We start from the raw sequence: 16,771 nt of genomic DNA, 5'->3' as shown, positions 1-16,771 counted from the left end.
TTTTAATTATGACCCAAAATGTCCTCCATAGAGGGAGGGGAGGTGGGGGTGTTCAGTCGTACCTGGGTGGTTAGCCTCTAATTTGTCCATGCTAAAGTAGTAACTTCAACATTTCGAAGGTTGACTGCAGCACGTCGGCCTCTCTTTAATGTCCCGCCCCTTTCCAGGCTGCCATTGGGTCAGCTCACGCAAAGTGACATTGACGAGCGCATCGGCGAAGGCACCCGATGTAACGTGAGATGGCCAAGACCAAACCTTGCTTATATTATTATTATCATTATTATTAATTGGCTCCTTGTCATATCTAATATTTCTGTGTGTGTGTGTGTGTGTGTGTGTGTGGGCATTTCTGTTAAAAACCAAAATAAGATAAAATAATGATTAAGTACAGTGTCACCTTGATTCAACAGTGATGATTTGTATCATTAGACAGGGAGACTGAGTTGTTTGCATTACAGTCAATTGTATTGATTATTTTATTTTTAACAATGATTCAAATTCAGTGATGAATACGTATGATGTCGGTTCAGCCATTATGATTAACATAATGCTGTGAAACTGTACGAGATGTTCGAAGCCACGATTTGTATAGCGTTTTATGTAAAAAGAAAAAAACTTGAGGTCCCCCCCCCCCCCCCGTCACCCCAAACACAGACGCACTTCAAATTATTCATCCAGTGGAACGTTTGTTCTGTTGTTCTGTGACACCGATGAGTCACAGAGGTGTGATAAACAAAACTTAGCCTGCTTTGTGCAGGTTTGAAAGAAGAATTAAAAGTTTGGACGACACACACACACACACACACACATCAAGCTTGTTATCAGCACCGCCACAGCCAGTGTACTGTCTTTGTCCCACACGCTCGCACCTTGGGCAAAGTCACCCTGTCCCGTGTTTGTGCCTGTGTGTGTGTGTGTGTGTGTGTGTTTGTGTGTGTGTGTTACATTGGAGTGTTTACGAGCCTGCAGCCTAATCTTGCAGGGAGCTGGAGGCAAATCCCCATCCTGGAGGAGAGGGAGGCGAGAATCACCAAAGAATACGATAAAAAAATGACAAAAAAGAAAAAAGAATCCTCCTGGAGTGGAGGATTTAGGAATATTGCTAATTTATATGTTGCTGCTGTAAGCTTAAACTCCACTAGCCATATGTCAGCCTCACAACTCACTTCTCTCTCTCTCTCTCTCTCTCTCTCTCTCTCTCTCTCTCTCTCTCTGTGGCACCTCTGTTTTTGGGAATGCAATTTAAATGCAGATGAATATTTGGTACATTATATAGATGGAATGGGGGCGGGGGTGGCAGAATCCCAAATTTGCAAAGTGAAATATTTGATTTAATCATCAGTAGATTAAATACCACCCTTTATTGAGTGGGGGTGTACGCACGTTACAGCAGCAAAGGGACAGTCTGAATGAAACAGATCAAAAATAAAATCAGAAATTGACGTTATAAATAAATAAATAAAAAATAAAAAAATACACATACATTACAATAGTTCAGGAATATGAAATTAATATTTAGTGCACTACACTATAAATACAGGTATGAATAATAAATAATAAAGAAAGTATATAGTGTAACGTATGATACGTGTGCACTGTATGTAATATACACCCAACAATAATAACACTTTTCAATGTATTTTTTCTGGAGATGGAAAAGAATTCCATGATAACACATATACGGTAATAATATAAGCATTTGTAGTATTAGTATTGTTACAGTCTATAAGTAATACAGTAATAATGCAATATAGTGTTGGATTTGTTAATACAACTTCTGCTTCCATAGTAATACCATTTTAAAGTATTTATTTAGATTTTGCATATATCAATCTGTAGGCCTATAATTTATGCGGCTTGTTAAAACCTTTTTTTTTTTTTTTTTCCCCCCCCTGCTATTTTCTCGATTTCACCAACTTTTTCTCGACCTTTTGACCTTTCACCTTAAGCTGAACGCCCACGCAGGACTGGATTGTTATTGTGCACGGGAAGGAATTAAGCAAGCGTCTTGTGGCTTGTGCCGAAACGAGCGGCACCAGGCTCGTGACTCGTGGAGCTGTGTGATTTTGAAGTTGCAGAAAAAGGAAAATGAGGCAAACGTGGCTTTGGTTTTGAATTTGTCACGGACTTATCTCTGTATGAGATAAGTGTGACCTTCCTCACGTCGCGCGTCAGTCAGCACATTTCGAGTAACATATACGGACAGTTTTTCGTGTTTAGTTTCATTTCTCGTGTGACAGGTGTGATTATATGATGTGTGATATAGCACAGATGCCCTACAATTTTAATATTTTGTTTTGTGATTAATTTTGTAGGCCTTTTGGGATGTGTAGTTTCTTTAGATTTGCGAGTCATCTCTCTACTTTGAAGTACTATATATCAGGCAAAGAGAGCGCCAGTTCCCATGTGCCAGCGCCAGTAAATATGAAGCTCACATGTCCAGAATTCCGAAGGCCAAACAATTCAACATGATGTCTGTCGAGCATGTGAGGCGTATTATGTTTCACCAACCGTTTCCGTGTCTTTTCTGGCCCCTTCTCTGCAGGAGGAACCTGACCAAGCTGTCTCTGATCTTCAGCCACATGCTGGCTGAAATCAAAGCCATCTTCCCCGGAGGACAGTTCCAGGGGGACACTTTCAGGATCACCAAGGCTGATGCAGCTGACTTCTGGAGGAAGTTCTTTGGAGAAAAGTAAGCCTCGCCTCATCGTGACGTCTTTTGAGTTGATTCTCTTCTTCTTTTTTTGTTGTTTTTGTTTTTGGTAAATCGAGATTTTCATTCTGTGATAAGGAGAGGCCGCTGTCGCTTTTTCCATGGTTCAAGCGTGCACATGCTGGGTCTCAATATAATGACGGGAGGAAGAGATGCTCCGATGCTGGAGCAGCTCCAAGACAGTGACGGACTGCAGCCACACCCAGCTGAGAGCAGCTGCTTGTTTGACCAGTCTTTGTCTGGTTGTTTATACAACCCTCTCCCATTTATCCAATCCACATTTGTCAGGTCGGCGTCACGTTTTGCCCTCCCTGAATGGCGACGACAGTTTTCTGCCGTTTGAAGGGACTGGCAGGCAAATCTAGCTAAGTTTTCGATTAATCACTTCCTTTGTGCCTTACCATTGACCATGCATGACATTTTATGTGGGCAACTTAGACAACAAGGTCTCTATCAGGGGTTTAAAGGTCCTATATGTGACAATTGTCATGTAGTAATCGCTTTTTATCGCCGATGTGTGTACGTCACTTAAAAAAATGAGGCCCACCCCGACTTTCTCTGTTGCCTGTAACAGCTTGTGGACTCATTTCTATGTAAAGGACTCGGGGGGGACAAATTTCCAGGGGAAAAATCCAAAGGAGGTGGCGTTACGCGCACTCCTGAACATATCTGCAATCGCTCGTTTGTCGGGCTGACTGTGGCCAGCTGGAGAAAAACCATTGCTTTTACTACTAGCCAAGAGCGACGCAAGCCAGGGGTGGTCAACTTGCTAACTGTAACCTGAGCTGAGGTAACTTGAAGGTTAGCCAGGAAGCTTAGGTTAGTAATGCTGCATGGATCTGGCGTTGGTCCCCACGGAGCCAGCGGTCCAAATAAAATATAGGAACGTTACAGATAATAACGTTATTATGAGGTCGTGAATCTCAGTAAATCAGTCACGTCACTAACCGCCATCGGTGTCGACTTTCTGAAAACTCCATATAGAACCTTTTTAAAAACCCTTTTACTTTTGCATCACTGTTTTTGGATGCATCTGACAGGAATAGTGTCTTTTTTTGACATATATTTTAGGGCTTGCACCAGGCTCTGAATTCAGATGAGTCTGTTTTTATTTCGTGTGTTTAGACCATATGCTGGCTAACCGTGAGTTTTAGCGGGCCAGACTATCAGCGCTGTTACAGACCCCTAATTTAAAGGTTTCAAAACAACATTTAGCCCACAAATAACAGCTAAGAAAACAGTGTGGAAAAAGATAGGTCTGACTTCATGAAGGAAGAGTTCCATGTTGATTTCCCTGAGTATAGGAACACTTGCATTGCCTAAATAGATTCAGAATAATTTGACACCCAGAAAACGCTAAGTAAAACTTACAGCACATCATTATCTTAATTTACAGGAAGCACAACTATTCCATTTATGGACTGGGGCACATTAATGCCATATTGTGTTTCCTCTAAATCAGATCTGCTGTATAGAACACATGACCGTGGTAGCTGCGATATTGCTGTAAGTGAATGTATTACCCCATGTTGTCATAGATTAGAGTTAGCGCAAAAACACATGAAGAAGCCTCAATAGCTTCCGGAGATGCTGAACGGTATATTCGGCTATTTTCAACGGCAGCTGGCGTTTTTAATCGTGATTTTATTGCAAGTGACAATGATAATCAAGTCTTGATTATCTGGTTCTGGCGATCCTTACGGCCAAGTTGTGTGGCACTTTCCAAACACACTGCTGTTGACAATATGAAATGCGTCATCGACACATTTTCACTCCGATGTTTAATGGCGAAGGGCTGAGATTCTTGTACCCAAAAGTTCAAAGGTCAAGGTTCAAAGGTTTTTTTTTGTTGGCCATTATTCAACACCATAACTTGGGAACAGAGGGGGAGATTGTGGCCATATTTCAAAGTTGGTCGGACACTGAATGGGTGACTATTCTTTTTCCAAAGGATCAAAGGTCATTGTGACCTCAAAATATTTTTTTTTTTCAGCCATAATTTAAGAGTGACTTGGGCAATTCCAGATTTCACACACACATGTTGACCGGGACGACTCAATGAGTGAAGAGTGACTAGCACAGCGCGGGCGTTCCTCCATCTCGTCCATTCCTCCATCTCGTCCATTCTGCCTTTCACCTCCCGCCTCATTTTGAACGCCAAGCGTGTCCGCAAGCAAACGTATCGGGACCCGTGGGTGAGTTTCACCTACTGCTCGTAGGAGAAAGCAAAAGCACCACATTTGGTGTGGCTGTACTCTCTAGGAATCCGCGTATCCGAGTACATGCGTACCTGTTAAGCCAATACATCTGTGATAATCCTTCATTAATCAGTTCAACAATGTATATTCACTGGAATCATGCATGTGTAGCATCAATGTGGTGATAACTTCCATTTAGCCAAAAAAATACACTACATATATTATATGAGTCTGGGCAGACATGGATGTAAACTGGAGGCATACAACCGTGGGATGGTAATTCTGGTTTTATGCTGTTGTCCGTACAATAATTCAAACGCAGTACTCTCTTTTAACCATCTGGATGATGATGATGTTCAGTCTTCTGCACCATAAAAAAGAGTTCTCTTTTGTTTCTCGAGTTGTGACCGTATTTCCTGTCTACTTTGTTATAGTTAGTAAGTTTTGTAAAACACTTGGGTTATTTCATCACAAGCTGCCACACAAGAACGTTTCCGGTTGTGAAACAGAGTGAAATTGGCAAAATGATGAAATTTAAATCAGAAAATATCTGGTCAAAGAGGAATATGTACGTCTCCGCACTCGAGTGCCCCGTGGCCGAGAGGTGGAACCAAGCAAGGAGGAAATGCTCACTGAGAGAATCAGAAGTATGTGGTGCAAAAGTGTTTTTGTCTCTTCGTGCTTATCTCCAGCTTGATGTGGTGCAGCCTCTTGAGATACAATCATGAAATGAAAACAATTACAGGCTGTGCTTCGCCTCCTCACTTTAATACACTCCTGTAACCCTGGAGAAAATGCTTTTTTTTGAACATTTGAATTTGCACCTTTTTTGTTTGTTTGTTTGTTTGTTTTCCAAATGTACATCTATATCAATGAGGAATGCATCGCTTCGTCTCCGCTTTTTTACGATTGGACTTGTTGCTCTCTTGCAGGACGATAGTGCCGTGGAAAGTCTTCCGACAGTGCCTTCACGAAGTGCATCCCATCAGCTCAGGCCTGGAGGCCATGGCCCTCAAATCCACCATCGACCTCACCTGCAACGACTACATTTCTGTGTTTGAGTTCGACATTTTCACACGCCTCTTCCAGGTCGGTCAAAAATAACCCTAAGGTGTGTCAAACCTGTGAATCGAATGAATGTGGACGCACATGGCGCTTAGGTTTTGGCATTTGCGTGCCTTTTAGGCCAGGCATTTCATTTGTAATGGGTCATGAAAATGGGGGTAAGATATTTGATACTGAAGTAATATAACCTGAGTGGACAAACCAAAAACCAGAAAACGTACTTACCAGCAGCTAGAGATGAAATCATCGTCTCAAAAAAAAGATCCCTGACCCATCTTAACCCCTTCCTGAACCACAGAGGCCAGAAGGCATGATCCAGAAGGCATTGGGCCTGTTAGTGCTCGGAGCGAGAGCTAAACTGAGACCCCGCTCTCGTTTTGAATATATGCAGGCTCACAGTGAAAGCTTGAGCTTGCCGAATTTCCTCACGCGCAAAACGCACAGTGACCCACGTACAGCGTGATCCGCGAAAAACCTTGTGTTATGGGTTTGACGCAGTGAGTTCAATGCATGAGGCGAACTAAAATGCAGAAAGTATTTGTTCCCGTTTGATGTTTTCCTGGATGGGTCCTATTTTTGTGCTTGTTTTGAGGTTTCTGGATGTGTGTGGCTTTCGATCCCTCGTGTCGACAGATTACAGGCCCATGTGGCTTCAAGATGGTGTGTGGGCAGTGAGGCCTTAAAGCCCTGTTTTTTTTTTCCCTTTGTCAAAACCTTTTGTACTTTGCGTGCTTAGCCCTAAACATGAAAAAGAAAAAAAAAAAACAAGGCTGTCAATACTTGAAGAAGGCGGTTTTTTTTTTTTTGTCAGGATCAGGTTATCAAAAGCAAAAAGCAAAAAGCAAAAAAGGTCCGAAACAGTCTTGAACCTCTGATTCATCGCTGACTTCTCATGAACACGTGGGTGGCGCTTAATAGTGCCAAAATGGTCGACTAAAGCAAATGCAGTCACGGGTAGGGATTGAAAATTGAGTGTCCTGACTGCATCCCGGGAAGAGCCACCCTCCAGGCCGGTGTAATCTTTTGTGTCAGTTGAGGCTGCTCCCCTGTGGTCAACCTCGTGCCCCCGGCCTGGTTGATTCACTGGTTGGGAATCCTGGTGGGAGGCGGGGGGGGGGGGGGGGGGTACTATCCAGTTTACAGCTTGAATCGACAAACTCGCAGTAGAATGGTAAGGTTATTTTTTTTATTTGTGCATCATTCCTGGATTCAGAATTAAGTAGCAGGTGTGGCTATTCCTACATTGGACCAGGCAGTTAGTAGAAGATGCAGATGCTCAAGTGCTGTTTGCTCTCGACATGCTCTTTAGTCAGATGTCAAGGTCCTTTATGTGTGTACGCGATGTTACACGCAGAGCTGTTCATTTATTAAGTCTTTCCTGCTGAGCCAGTCCAGTGAAACGACTCCACCCCTTAGCAGTAACGCCAGCTAGTTGTCTTCCACATCAAGTGCTTTGGCATCTGTGGGACTCTGTCCTGCAGGAAAGACCTCGGCCCAGTTATTAAACAAAGCCGAGCACAACTGGCCGCGGCGCACAAGCTGCCTCCCCAAACTGCTGCGCTTTGTCCGGCTGGCCTAGATTTGCTGACGGCAGCCGGAGAATTCAGATACAGCCAAGCAGGCGCGCTGTTTGTTATCGCTTGTTTGTGGCCGGAAGCACTGACTGAAATCTTAAAATTGAAGCACAATTCATAATCAAATCTGCTTGAAACAACGCTGCGTGGTCTTTTTTTTTTTTTCAGCCATGGGGATCAATCCTGAGGAACTGGAATTTCCTGGCAGTGACGCACCCCGGCTACATGGCCTTCCTGACCTATGATGAAGTCAAGGCCCGACTGCACAAGTATATCAACAAGCCTGGCAGGTATGGTAACTGTGTTTCTCTACAACATAGCACGGGAGGCAGGGCAGGGTTGAGCCGGTTAGACGTTTGATTCGAGCCCCCAAACACCGGCGCGAATTCCTTGTATGTGAAAAACCTACCAGGCAGCAAACCCGATTCTGACTCTGACAATGTGCACAGCATTTATGTCGTTTTCTACTTGTTGCCTTCTTCTCGTCCCTATATATGTTGGTTATCTGATTAGTGGTGTGTTTTTGGATGGAAGTGACTTGGTAGGAGGGGGTTCCCACCGGACCCGCTCAGGTCAAAGTCCAACAAATTAGAAGTTGCTGCGCTATACCCGGCTCCGCTCGCAGCACCGCCGATGACGCCTTTAGTCCTCAGTCCCTCGCGTGTTCAACACTTCACAGAAGGCAGGAAGTCACCTTCCACACTAATTAGCTCGACGGCTGTGACAGAACACGGCTGAACTGTTTTAGAATCCTGCATCTGCACCAGGAAACGATGATGGTAGCGTGTTTAATTCAAGGAACAACATGGGAGCAATTAGCAGCAATTGATGGCATTTTGTAAGAGCTGATTCCAAACTGCTACCGAGCCACAAATACACGCGTTTCTTCTTTTTTTTTACTTTTTTTTTATTTATTTTTTTATATACATTGAGTTGAACTCAGTCAAAAGCTCGGCTTAATCTGCTTCATCAGGACTGTGTGGGTGCGGTTTGATCGGATTTGCCTGACAGCGGCGTCTTGATGGCAGCAAATGTGAACCGCCCACAGCTCGATCATCAGATCCTGATTTGATTCTCGCATTGATAAATTGTGATGAAAATGTGCGACATCGTCTTTTTTTCCAACAGACGCGAAACATCTCGTGAACCACAATTGACCTAACTTCAGTGGGGGGGGGGGGGTTGTGTTCAACGCTGAACTGAAATCAACAAACAGCATTTGGACGTCGGTGTTGTTAGGCTGGAGGTTTAGGTGGGTTTTCAGCGCTTTTAAATCCACGTGAGGCTTCCACTAAAATAACCTTCTGCTCCCGCCTTTGACGTGCCGAGAAGTGAGTGATTTGTTCACCCTTAAAAGTCCCATATTGTCCCTCATTTCCAGCTCTATATTTTGTTCTTGGAGTCCACTAGAGCAGCTTTGCATAATTCCCAGTTGAAAAAAAAGTCCTTATGTATCTTCTCCTGGCCCTTCATGCAGCCCCTCAGTCCCTGACAACCTCCAAACACTTGAAGAGTAGTTCCTGAGCAGAGCGCTCCAATAACTCAGACAGACTGAGCGGGTTGATGAGCGCGTCCCTGTACTTGGTGGGTGGTGCTGTGATTGGAGCAGATGACCTGCCTTACGGAAGTCCCCGACTGCTCGTTTTAAAGGAGTCTGAATTCGGACTGTGTGCATTTCTTCGTGATGCTTTTGCAGTATTTATACAGCACCCAGACCTGCTTTAGAATCAAACAACACGTGGAGCTCTCACTTTCTACTTGCATGAATTTCCATTTGGGATTATATGTGGCATAAACAGGCCATGCTTTGCTGTCACACCCCTGAGCCTCAGTCTGAACAACCTTCCCCAAAGCAGCTCTTCTTGCTTATATATATTCACAAAAAGATGTCATATATCATTCAAAGCTTATGGGAGCAGCAGGGTGTGTATGATCCCTGAACACACACACACACAGCAAGAAATGCCTTTCAGTGATTGAAATCCGGCCGGGTTGCGTCAGTGGAAACAGCCGAAGGGAAACTAGTCTGTCGGCCCTCGAACCTCAAAAAGACGGAAGATGCTGTGTGAAAATGCAGCCCCCTCCTCCCCATGTGGGGGATGTGATTAGCCGAGCAGATAATAACATGACAGGAAACTGGTGTGTGTGTGTGTGTGCGTGCGTGCATGTGTTGAAGTGATTGTGGCTACAGATCTTATCTCAATTAAACAATAACACCACACATAGTTATCACCCTGAAAGGGATGAGACAGGACTTCCTGTCCTCGGCAGAAGCTCCTTCCGATCAGAGGCGAAACCCAGCACGGCTTATTAGCATCAGCAAAACAGTCTGAGACTCTCAAACTTGTCTTCCCACGTATATTTTCAGTCAAACCCGCCCTTTTTTTTTTTCAAAATTCAGACGTGTTTCCACCCTGTGCTGAGCTGTTTTTCCGCTGTATTCAGCGGCCCCACGCACGAGGAAATCCCTCCGTGATAGGAGCTTGAAAGATGTAGTACAAGCGCCATCGTTTGTTCGCTGTTTAGTCTCAGGCGATTTGAAAAGACCAGTAGCACTGATTCCTTTTCAAGGTCATGGCTGTGGATTCTTCTTCAAGGACTTGCGTCTATAATCATATTTGCACCCTGTGTGGAAGGCTCGATTCATCACCAGCAAAAGCCTCTTTTTAAACAAGTGTGCGTGTGTGTGGTGTGTGTGTTCTCTGGATCTGATCTTCTTTTGATGCAGCGCCTCCAAAGCCCACACACTGCAGTAGCAGTAGCTATGGAGGTCTGATTGTATGTGTGCAAGAGGGAATCGATCCTTCGTGGACCACGAGGCCTGTCGATAGCTATTTTTATGTTTTTCAATCCGACGGCAAGGAGCTTTTTTTTGTGTGTGTGTACGTGGTGTGATTGGAAAAAAATTACAGCTGGCCTTTTTTTATTTTTTGTCGTGACTCTTGAGACAACCCACGCTGAATCTCATTACAGCTTTATTAGAAACATCAGCTATAGCGACGCCAGATGGCTGTAATCAGGGCCCAGTTGTTCAAACGTAATGGATCCGCAATCCCATCGGATTGGATCAGATCTTGAAAATGGATTCTGGATTCTGCAAAATCGGATCACGTACTCCAGTCCTGTTTTTTAAAATCTGGATAAAACCCTCAAGTTCATGTTGTTCAAAACTTTTTAGTTGGATTTGGGATCACTTTGATCCAAAAAAAAAATGAAAAAAAGAGGATTATTCTGATCCCAGCTGATTCAGGGAGGATTTCAGGATCAAAATGTCATCAAAAAACTTTTTTTTTGGAATATAATATATGTAATATATGTATTTTGCACTTGATTTGTATGTGATATGGTGCTTTTAGTGATTATTTACCACTGTAAATGATTGACAATGTTTGTTTTAATGTACTTATTGTGGGGTCTGCTAAAAAAGGCTGACTGTTTAAAAGCTATTAAAGATGGCCATTACCTGCGCTGGCAATCCGGATTTGGTGATCCAAAAAAAATTGGATCCCAATCCCATTTTCTTTGAAAAACCGGTTCAAAAGTATTGGACGGATTACCTGATCCTGGTTAGGAAAAAAAAAGGTGATTTTCCAAATCGGGATCACTCTGATCCAGATTAACAACTGGCCCCTGGATTTTCTAATAGTTTTTTGTATCACTTATTATTATTATTATTTTTTTTTTTAGTTTTGTGTTGTTGCTGTTATTTTGTCCCCTCGCACCAATGCACCCCTGTCCTCTTCCTTTCCCTCTGACAGCTACATCTTCAGGCTGAGTTGCACACGGCTGGGCCAGTGGGCCATCGGCTACGTGACCAATGACGTCAACATACTGCAGACCATCCCCCACAACAAACCGCTGTTCCAGGCCCTCATCGATGGCTACAGGGAGGGCTTGTACGTAAACCTGTCGCTCACACACTTGTGCGCCCCACACACACACACACACACACACACACACACTCTCTCTCGGTCTCTAGCTCGCTCTCTGCTGAGCTTAAATGAGAACCACCGTGTCTCAATCAGCCGGGTCTGATTTGCATACTGTAGCCTTTAAATGCCGAAGCGTGGTGCCTCGCGAAGGCGCTTCCTGGATGAAACAACATGCTTTATATATATTTTTTGGTGGTCTGAGACAGCGTCAAGTCCCCCCCCCCCCCCAAAAAAAAAATTCAAGACACTGCTTCCCTCCATTTAGCTGTCAATCGCAGCTTGAAGGAGCGCTGCGTCTTCTTACAAGTCCACTATAGCCATCGAGCGGGGGGGGGGGGTCCTGTTCGAAGCACCTCTGTTTTTGATCAAGCAGTGGGGGGAGCCCAGCAGCATCTTTCAAATGTCAACCAAATGTCAAATGTCATATTTTACTTTTTTTATTCCACGCAGAAAGAGAGATTACTAACTTGTATGGTTTTTTGTTTTTTTTTTATTATTTATTTAAGACTTGAATAAAAAAAAAAATCTGCTCATATTTGCTGGTTTCTGCTGAGATTTTGAGTCAATCAACAAATGAGCTCTTGTTGCTACCGGGTGGCTCCCCTGCTACACGTGTAGCATGTCATACATGTAACCTTTAGTGCGGTTAGAAGACATGACAACAACAACCAAAAAAACGGATGGAAATATTTAGCGCGAATATCTATCACTTTGTGTTTAGTAACTGTAACTTTGTCTCATTCCCAGCTACTTGTTCCCCGACGGCCGCAGTTACAACCCCGACCTCACTGGTTTGTGCGAGCCAACGCCTCATGATCACATCAAAGTGACGCAGGTGGGTTTGTGTGCGTGTGTCTGAGTGTGAAATTTCACGTGAAATTGTGTTTCAATTTGTCAACCGTTTGCTGACTGCTCTTCACTTCTGTCCGCACAGGAGCAGTACGAGCTCTACTGCGAAATGGGCTCCACCTTCCAGCTCTGCAAGATCTGCGCCGAGAACGACAAAGACGTCAAGATCGAGCCCTGCGGCCACCTCATGTGCACGTCCTGCCTCACGGCCTGGCAGGTACCGTAACAAGCCCACGCGGCACACGCAGCTCATTTCCAGATCAAGACTTTTAGCGGAGGGCCCCCCACCCACCCACCCCCGTCGCCTGTGGCTTTGGGCCCCTGATTGCTGTTGCCATTAAAAGCACACGTGGGTTAATGTCAGATTCTTCACCAAACCCCCAAACCTCCCGTGTAAGATCTGGACATTAACTCCTTCAGCACTGCTTCAGCGGTGTGTTTGTATTTATTTTTTTAGATTAGTACGTAGAATTGAAACTGGTTTGAAGATTAATAAGCCATCTGCATGTAAGCAGAAGCCGCTGGCAGCCTCCAGTGCACGATATATTGTTTCGAGGGGGGGGGGGGGGGGGGGGTACTCCCTCACTTCCTCCCTGTGTCCTCGCATCTGTCCTAATCAAATTTCCACTTATCAGTCAGTAGCGGAAGTGAAAGCCGAGAGCGTGTGCGCACAGTGTATTCCAGTGGTTTTTGCATGCGTCTCTCTGCTTCCTGCTGTGTGCTGTTGTTTTATAATGTGTGCCCCCCCCCCCACACACACACACACACACCGCACTGTCCCGCATTGTGCTTGTGCACTCGTATGTGTCAGGAGCTGTGCCAGCAATGTGTTGTGTTTTTTTTATGTAATTACCTTCCCCTAATTAGTCATTAGCATCCCCCACCCTCCACTGCGTGGGACATCTGTGTTGCAGTCACACAAGAGATGGCTCTCCAGACATGTACGAGGGTTGCGCTGACCCTGGTATTATTGATCCCTGGCAGGAACACACACACACACACATATTCACTCTGCAGGTCTGGACGCGAGCCTAAAAAACCTGTCTCGCAATTACAATTATTGCATCAAGGTTGCTTCGAGTCGGCTGGAAGTGCGTTTGTACTAACTCAGAGGGATCACATCAAAGGCATCGACACAGCAGACATAGTAGGCCCCATTTAAAGCAACAGTTGGCAATATTATTGACTTATAATTTCGGTTGAAATAACTAATTTTGCCATTGCGTGTCACTAACAATATCTAACTTAAGGGCTCCGTTAAAGAAATATGTCTGTGAGCACCTGCCCCCTTTGTATTTAGTCTTGGACCAGGTCTGAATCAAACAACCAATCAGGAGTTGGCTAGCACATAACTGGCCAGTCACATCGGCTCTGTGCGAACGTTCTACGGAAGGTTCCACCTTCTGGATTGGAGGGTGAATGGGAACAGTTGGAAGGGAACCCCCTGATTACCCTGATTGGTTGTTTGATTCAAACCAGGTCCTGGTTTTTAAAAGACTAAATACAAAAGGGGGCGGGTGCTCCACAGACACACATTTTCTTCAAGGAGCGCTTCAGTTAGATATTGTTAGTGGCATGCAATGGTCAAAATGAGTTATTTCAACCAAAATTATAATTCAATAATATTGCCTGCTGTAGCTTTAATGTTTAATCTCCTTATTGGTGTTGAAATATGTATGGGATTGTTCAACCTACCACTGGAGTTTTTTTTTTTCTCTAACTGCCATAGTTTAAAGTGGAGACCAACAGTAAATCTTGCATTGTTTGTATCGTCTGTATCACAGTTTGATATTTTTACGCAAGCAAACCGCGGATCAACACTTACAACGGTGGTGCAAAAGTAAGTTGAAACTGTAGGGGGCGCAAAGTCTCAAAAAAAACAAAAAAACAATTCTTGCATTATAGGGCCTTTAAATGTGGATCTAGTGTCCACAGAATGGAAGTTCAAGGGTCTTGGAAAACAGTGATTTAAGCGTTTGAGAGGCTTTTTTTTTTTTTTTTGTTCTGTAGGAGCGCACATACACCACTGTTCGTGTTTGCGGCTCTCTTCTCAAGAGGCTCAATTTCACGGCTGCAAAGCTTTTTGTTGGGTGGCCTCTGCTCCGAACACAGCTGTAGGTTTTAGCAAATGAGGCAAGTCTTTCCAGGGCTCAGGCCTTTGCTCCGTAAACAGCAGGCACCCGCATCAACAGTGTTTGTTTGTCATACTTCCTGTTATGACAACTCTCCATGACCCCGCCTCCTCCGCAACCTCAGTTTGTGATTCAGTGATGTATGCCCCTGTGTGTGTGGGTGTGCCTATATGTGATCTGTAGTCATGAAGTATTTTCCTCCACGTTAGTGAAATTGTGAGTAAGAGAGAGAGAGAGGGGGAGAGAGGGAACCCTCCTACCCTGTGACAGTGAGTCACCCAGCCCTGGGTCCGTTCAGGTCATTGAGTCAGTGGTGGTTCCCTGACTTTCCTCTCACTCTGTGTATTAGTCAGCCGGGGTGGAACAGACGTGCGCACGTCAGGCACAGCTGGCTGATGATCTGTGTAATTCCACATCCTGTGCTCCGCAGTGTCTGTTTTCTGATCTCTGCAGAGTGCGGGGGCGCACGAGAGGGTTCCCTTGCTCTCGCTATTAGTTTTGTCCTGAATCAATGCATTGAGGACTCACGGTGGGGGCGGGGGGGGGGGGGGGGGCTGTAGGTTCCGTGAAGTGATAAGGCTTGTGTATCTTCACTAATGATTGTATCAACAGCGTTGGCAAGCAGTAACTAGTTCTTTCCACAAAGTGTAGGGTCATTTTCAGAGGCGGCACGGTTTGCTTTGAACTGTCTTTCCATAGGGCATTTTATTTGGCGACTAAAACTGTTTTAACTCAAACTAAAATTTGGTTGAAAAGTTTATATCAATATCTTTTTTATTAAAGCTACAGTAAGCATTATTGTTGAATTATAATTTGGGTTGAAATAACTAATTTTGACCATTGCATGTCACTAACAATATCTAAATGAAATAAAAAAATAAAAAGTGTGTCTCTGTGAGCACCGCCCCCTTTTTATTTAGTCTGAATCAAACAACCAATCAGGGTAATTGGAAGGTTCTTGTGTTTTGATTCCTCTCTTCCAACCGTCCTGATTCACCCTCCAATCCAGAAGGTGGAACCGTCTGTAGAACGCCCTCGTTTGTACAGAGCCGATGTGATTGGCCAGTTACATGCTAGCTAACCCCTGATTGGTAGTTTGATTCAGACCAGGTCCAGTTTTTTTAAAAGACTATATACAAAGGGAGCAGGTGCTCACAGACACACATTTTTTAAAGGAGACCTTCAATTAGATATTGTTAGTGACATGCAATGGTCAAAATGAGTTATTTCAACCAAAATTATAATTCAATAATATTGCCTGCTGTAGCTTTAAGAAGAGATGAAATGAATATGTGCGAAAAAAGGAAGCGAGGACACAATGTTTCTTACCCGCCAAGTATTGATGGTAAACATGTCAAATTGTACAAATGAAGTAATCTGTAACCACAACACACCCAGAGAGAAGGTCCCCAGACTCCCCTGAATTTTCCTTTAGATTTGTTGAGAAACTCAATGAACTTTTTGAAACGCTGCCCACGACAGATTCTTAATTATTCATGCCTTCTTGTAAAGTTATTCCCTTCCTTGCACATTGTGTCAGCCTGTCTGTCGATCAGGCTTACTCTGTGTTCAGATACATGATCGTTTGAAACAGATAAGAAGTCAGCTGCACAGATGAGTGCAGTGGACAGTTATTTCTTACAGTATATCATTCATTTCCCACCCGTGCTTTCATTTTTCACACAGTTCCGTTGGATAACGCATCTCTTGGCGCCCTCATGGCACGGAAAAGAAGGCGTAATCAGCCCTCTCGCTTGCTCGCTCTCTAAGTTTGAACTATAACCCACAGTTCAGCTAATGCACAAAAACCACTGTCTGCATCAGTGACCTTCAGCATAATATTTTCACGACCTTTTGATTTGATAACGAAAGTATGCTCTGTGTGGGAAGCACAGTCCCTCATACACATCAAACATGATAAGAACGGCTCATTTCAGGCGCATCGGGTCAAGGAAACGCCTTGAAACGGTCACAGTACAGCAGCCTGATGGCAGTAAACTAGGGGGGTGGGGAGGCGGGTCACATACCAACCAAGCGCAGAGCAGGGGCCTGATGGGAATCAGCCACAGATCAGCCTGGGCCCTGTCATGGTCCAGCATTCCAAATTACTCCAATGCGACTTAGAATAAGTGCATTCAACCAATAAATACAATTGAAAAAGTTTTTAGATGTTACCTATAACAGTATTTAATTGACTATATTTTAACATCATAAATAAGGCTTCTAATATGTCATTTTAAAGTCTTCACCTCAAAATGGAGGTAATGTCTTTCAAATTCATTTTTTTTACAAGTACTTTCAACTTAAC

At 44.1% G+C, this 16,771-nt stretch overlaps 1 protein-coding gene across 1 annotated transcript in view; it reads left to right on the top strand.

Moving 5' to 3' along the window:
* The window catches only part of cblb (Cbl proto-oncogene B, E3 ubiquitin protein ligase), a 42,132-nt gene that overhangs the window by 13,724 nt on the left and 11,637 nt on the right, over nucleotides 1–16,771 (top strand). The window contains exons 4-9 of the mRNA XM_070917220.1: nucleotides 2,546–2,692; nucleotides 5,844–6,000; nucleotides 7,719–7,840; nucleotides 11,309–11,446; nucleotides 12,230–12,317; nucleotides 12,417–12,548. Coding sequence (XP_070773321.1) covers nucleotides 2,546–2,692; nucleotides 5,844–6,000; nucleotides 7,719–7,840; nucleotides 11,309–11,446; nucleotides 12,230–12,317; nucleotides 12,417–12,548 — 784 coding nt within the window. The remainder of the gene's footprint in view (nucleotides 1–2,545; nucleotides 2,693–5,843; nucleotides 6,001–7,718; nucleotides 7,841–11,308; nucleotides 11,447–12,229; nucleotides 12,318–12,416; nucleotides 12,549–16,771) is intronic.

Source organism: Enoplosus armatus, chromosome 13 (genome assembly GCF_043641665.1).
Source record: "Enoplosus armatus isolate fEnoArm2 chromosome 13, fEnoArm2.hap1, whole genome shotgun sequence".
Taxonomy (NCBI): Eukaryota; Metazoa; Chordata; class Actinopteri; order Centrarchiformes; family Enoplosidae; genus Enoplosus; species Enoplosus armatus.
Note: the sequence above shows the minus strand (reverse complement) of the source record. Positions and strands in the feature narration are given on the sequence as shown.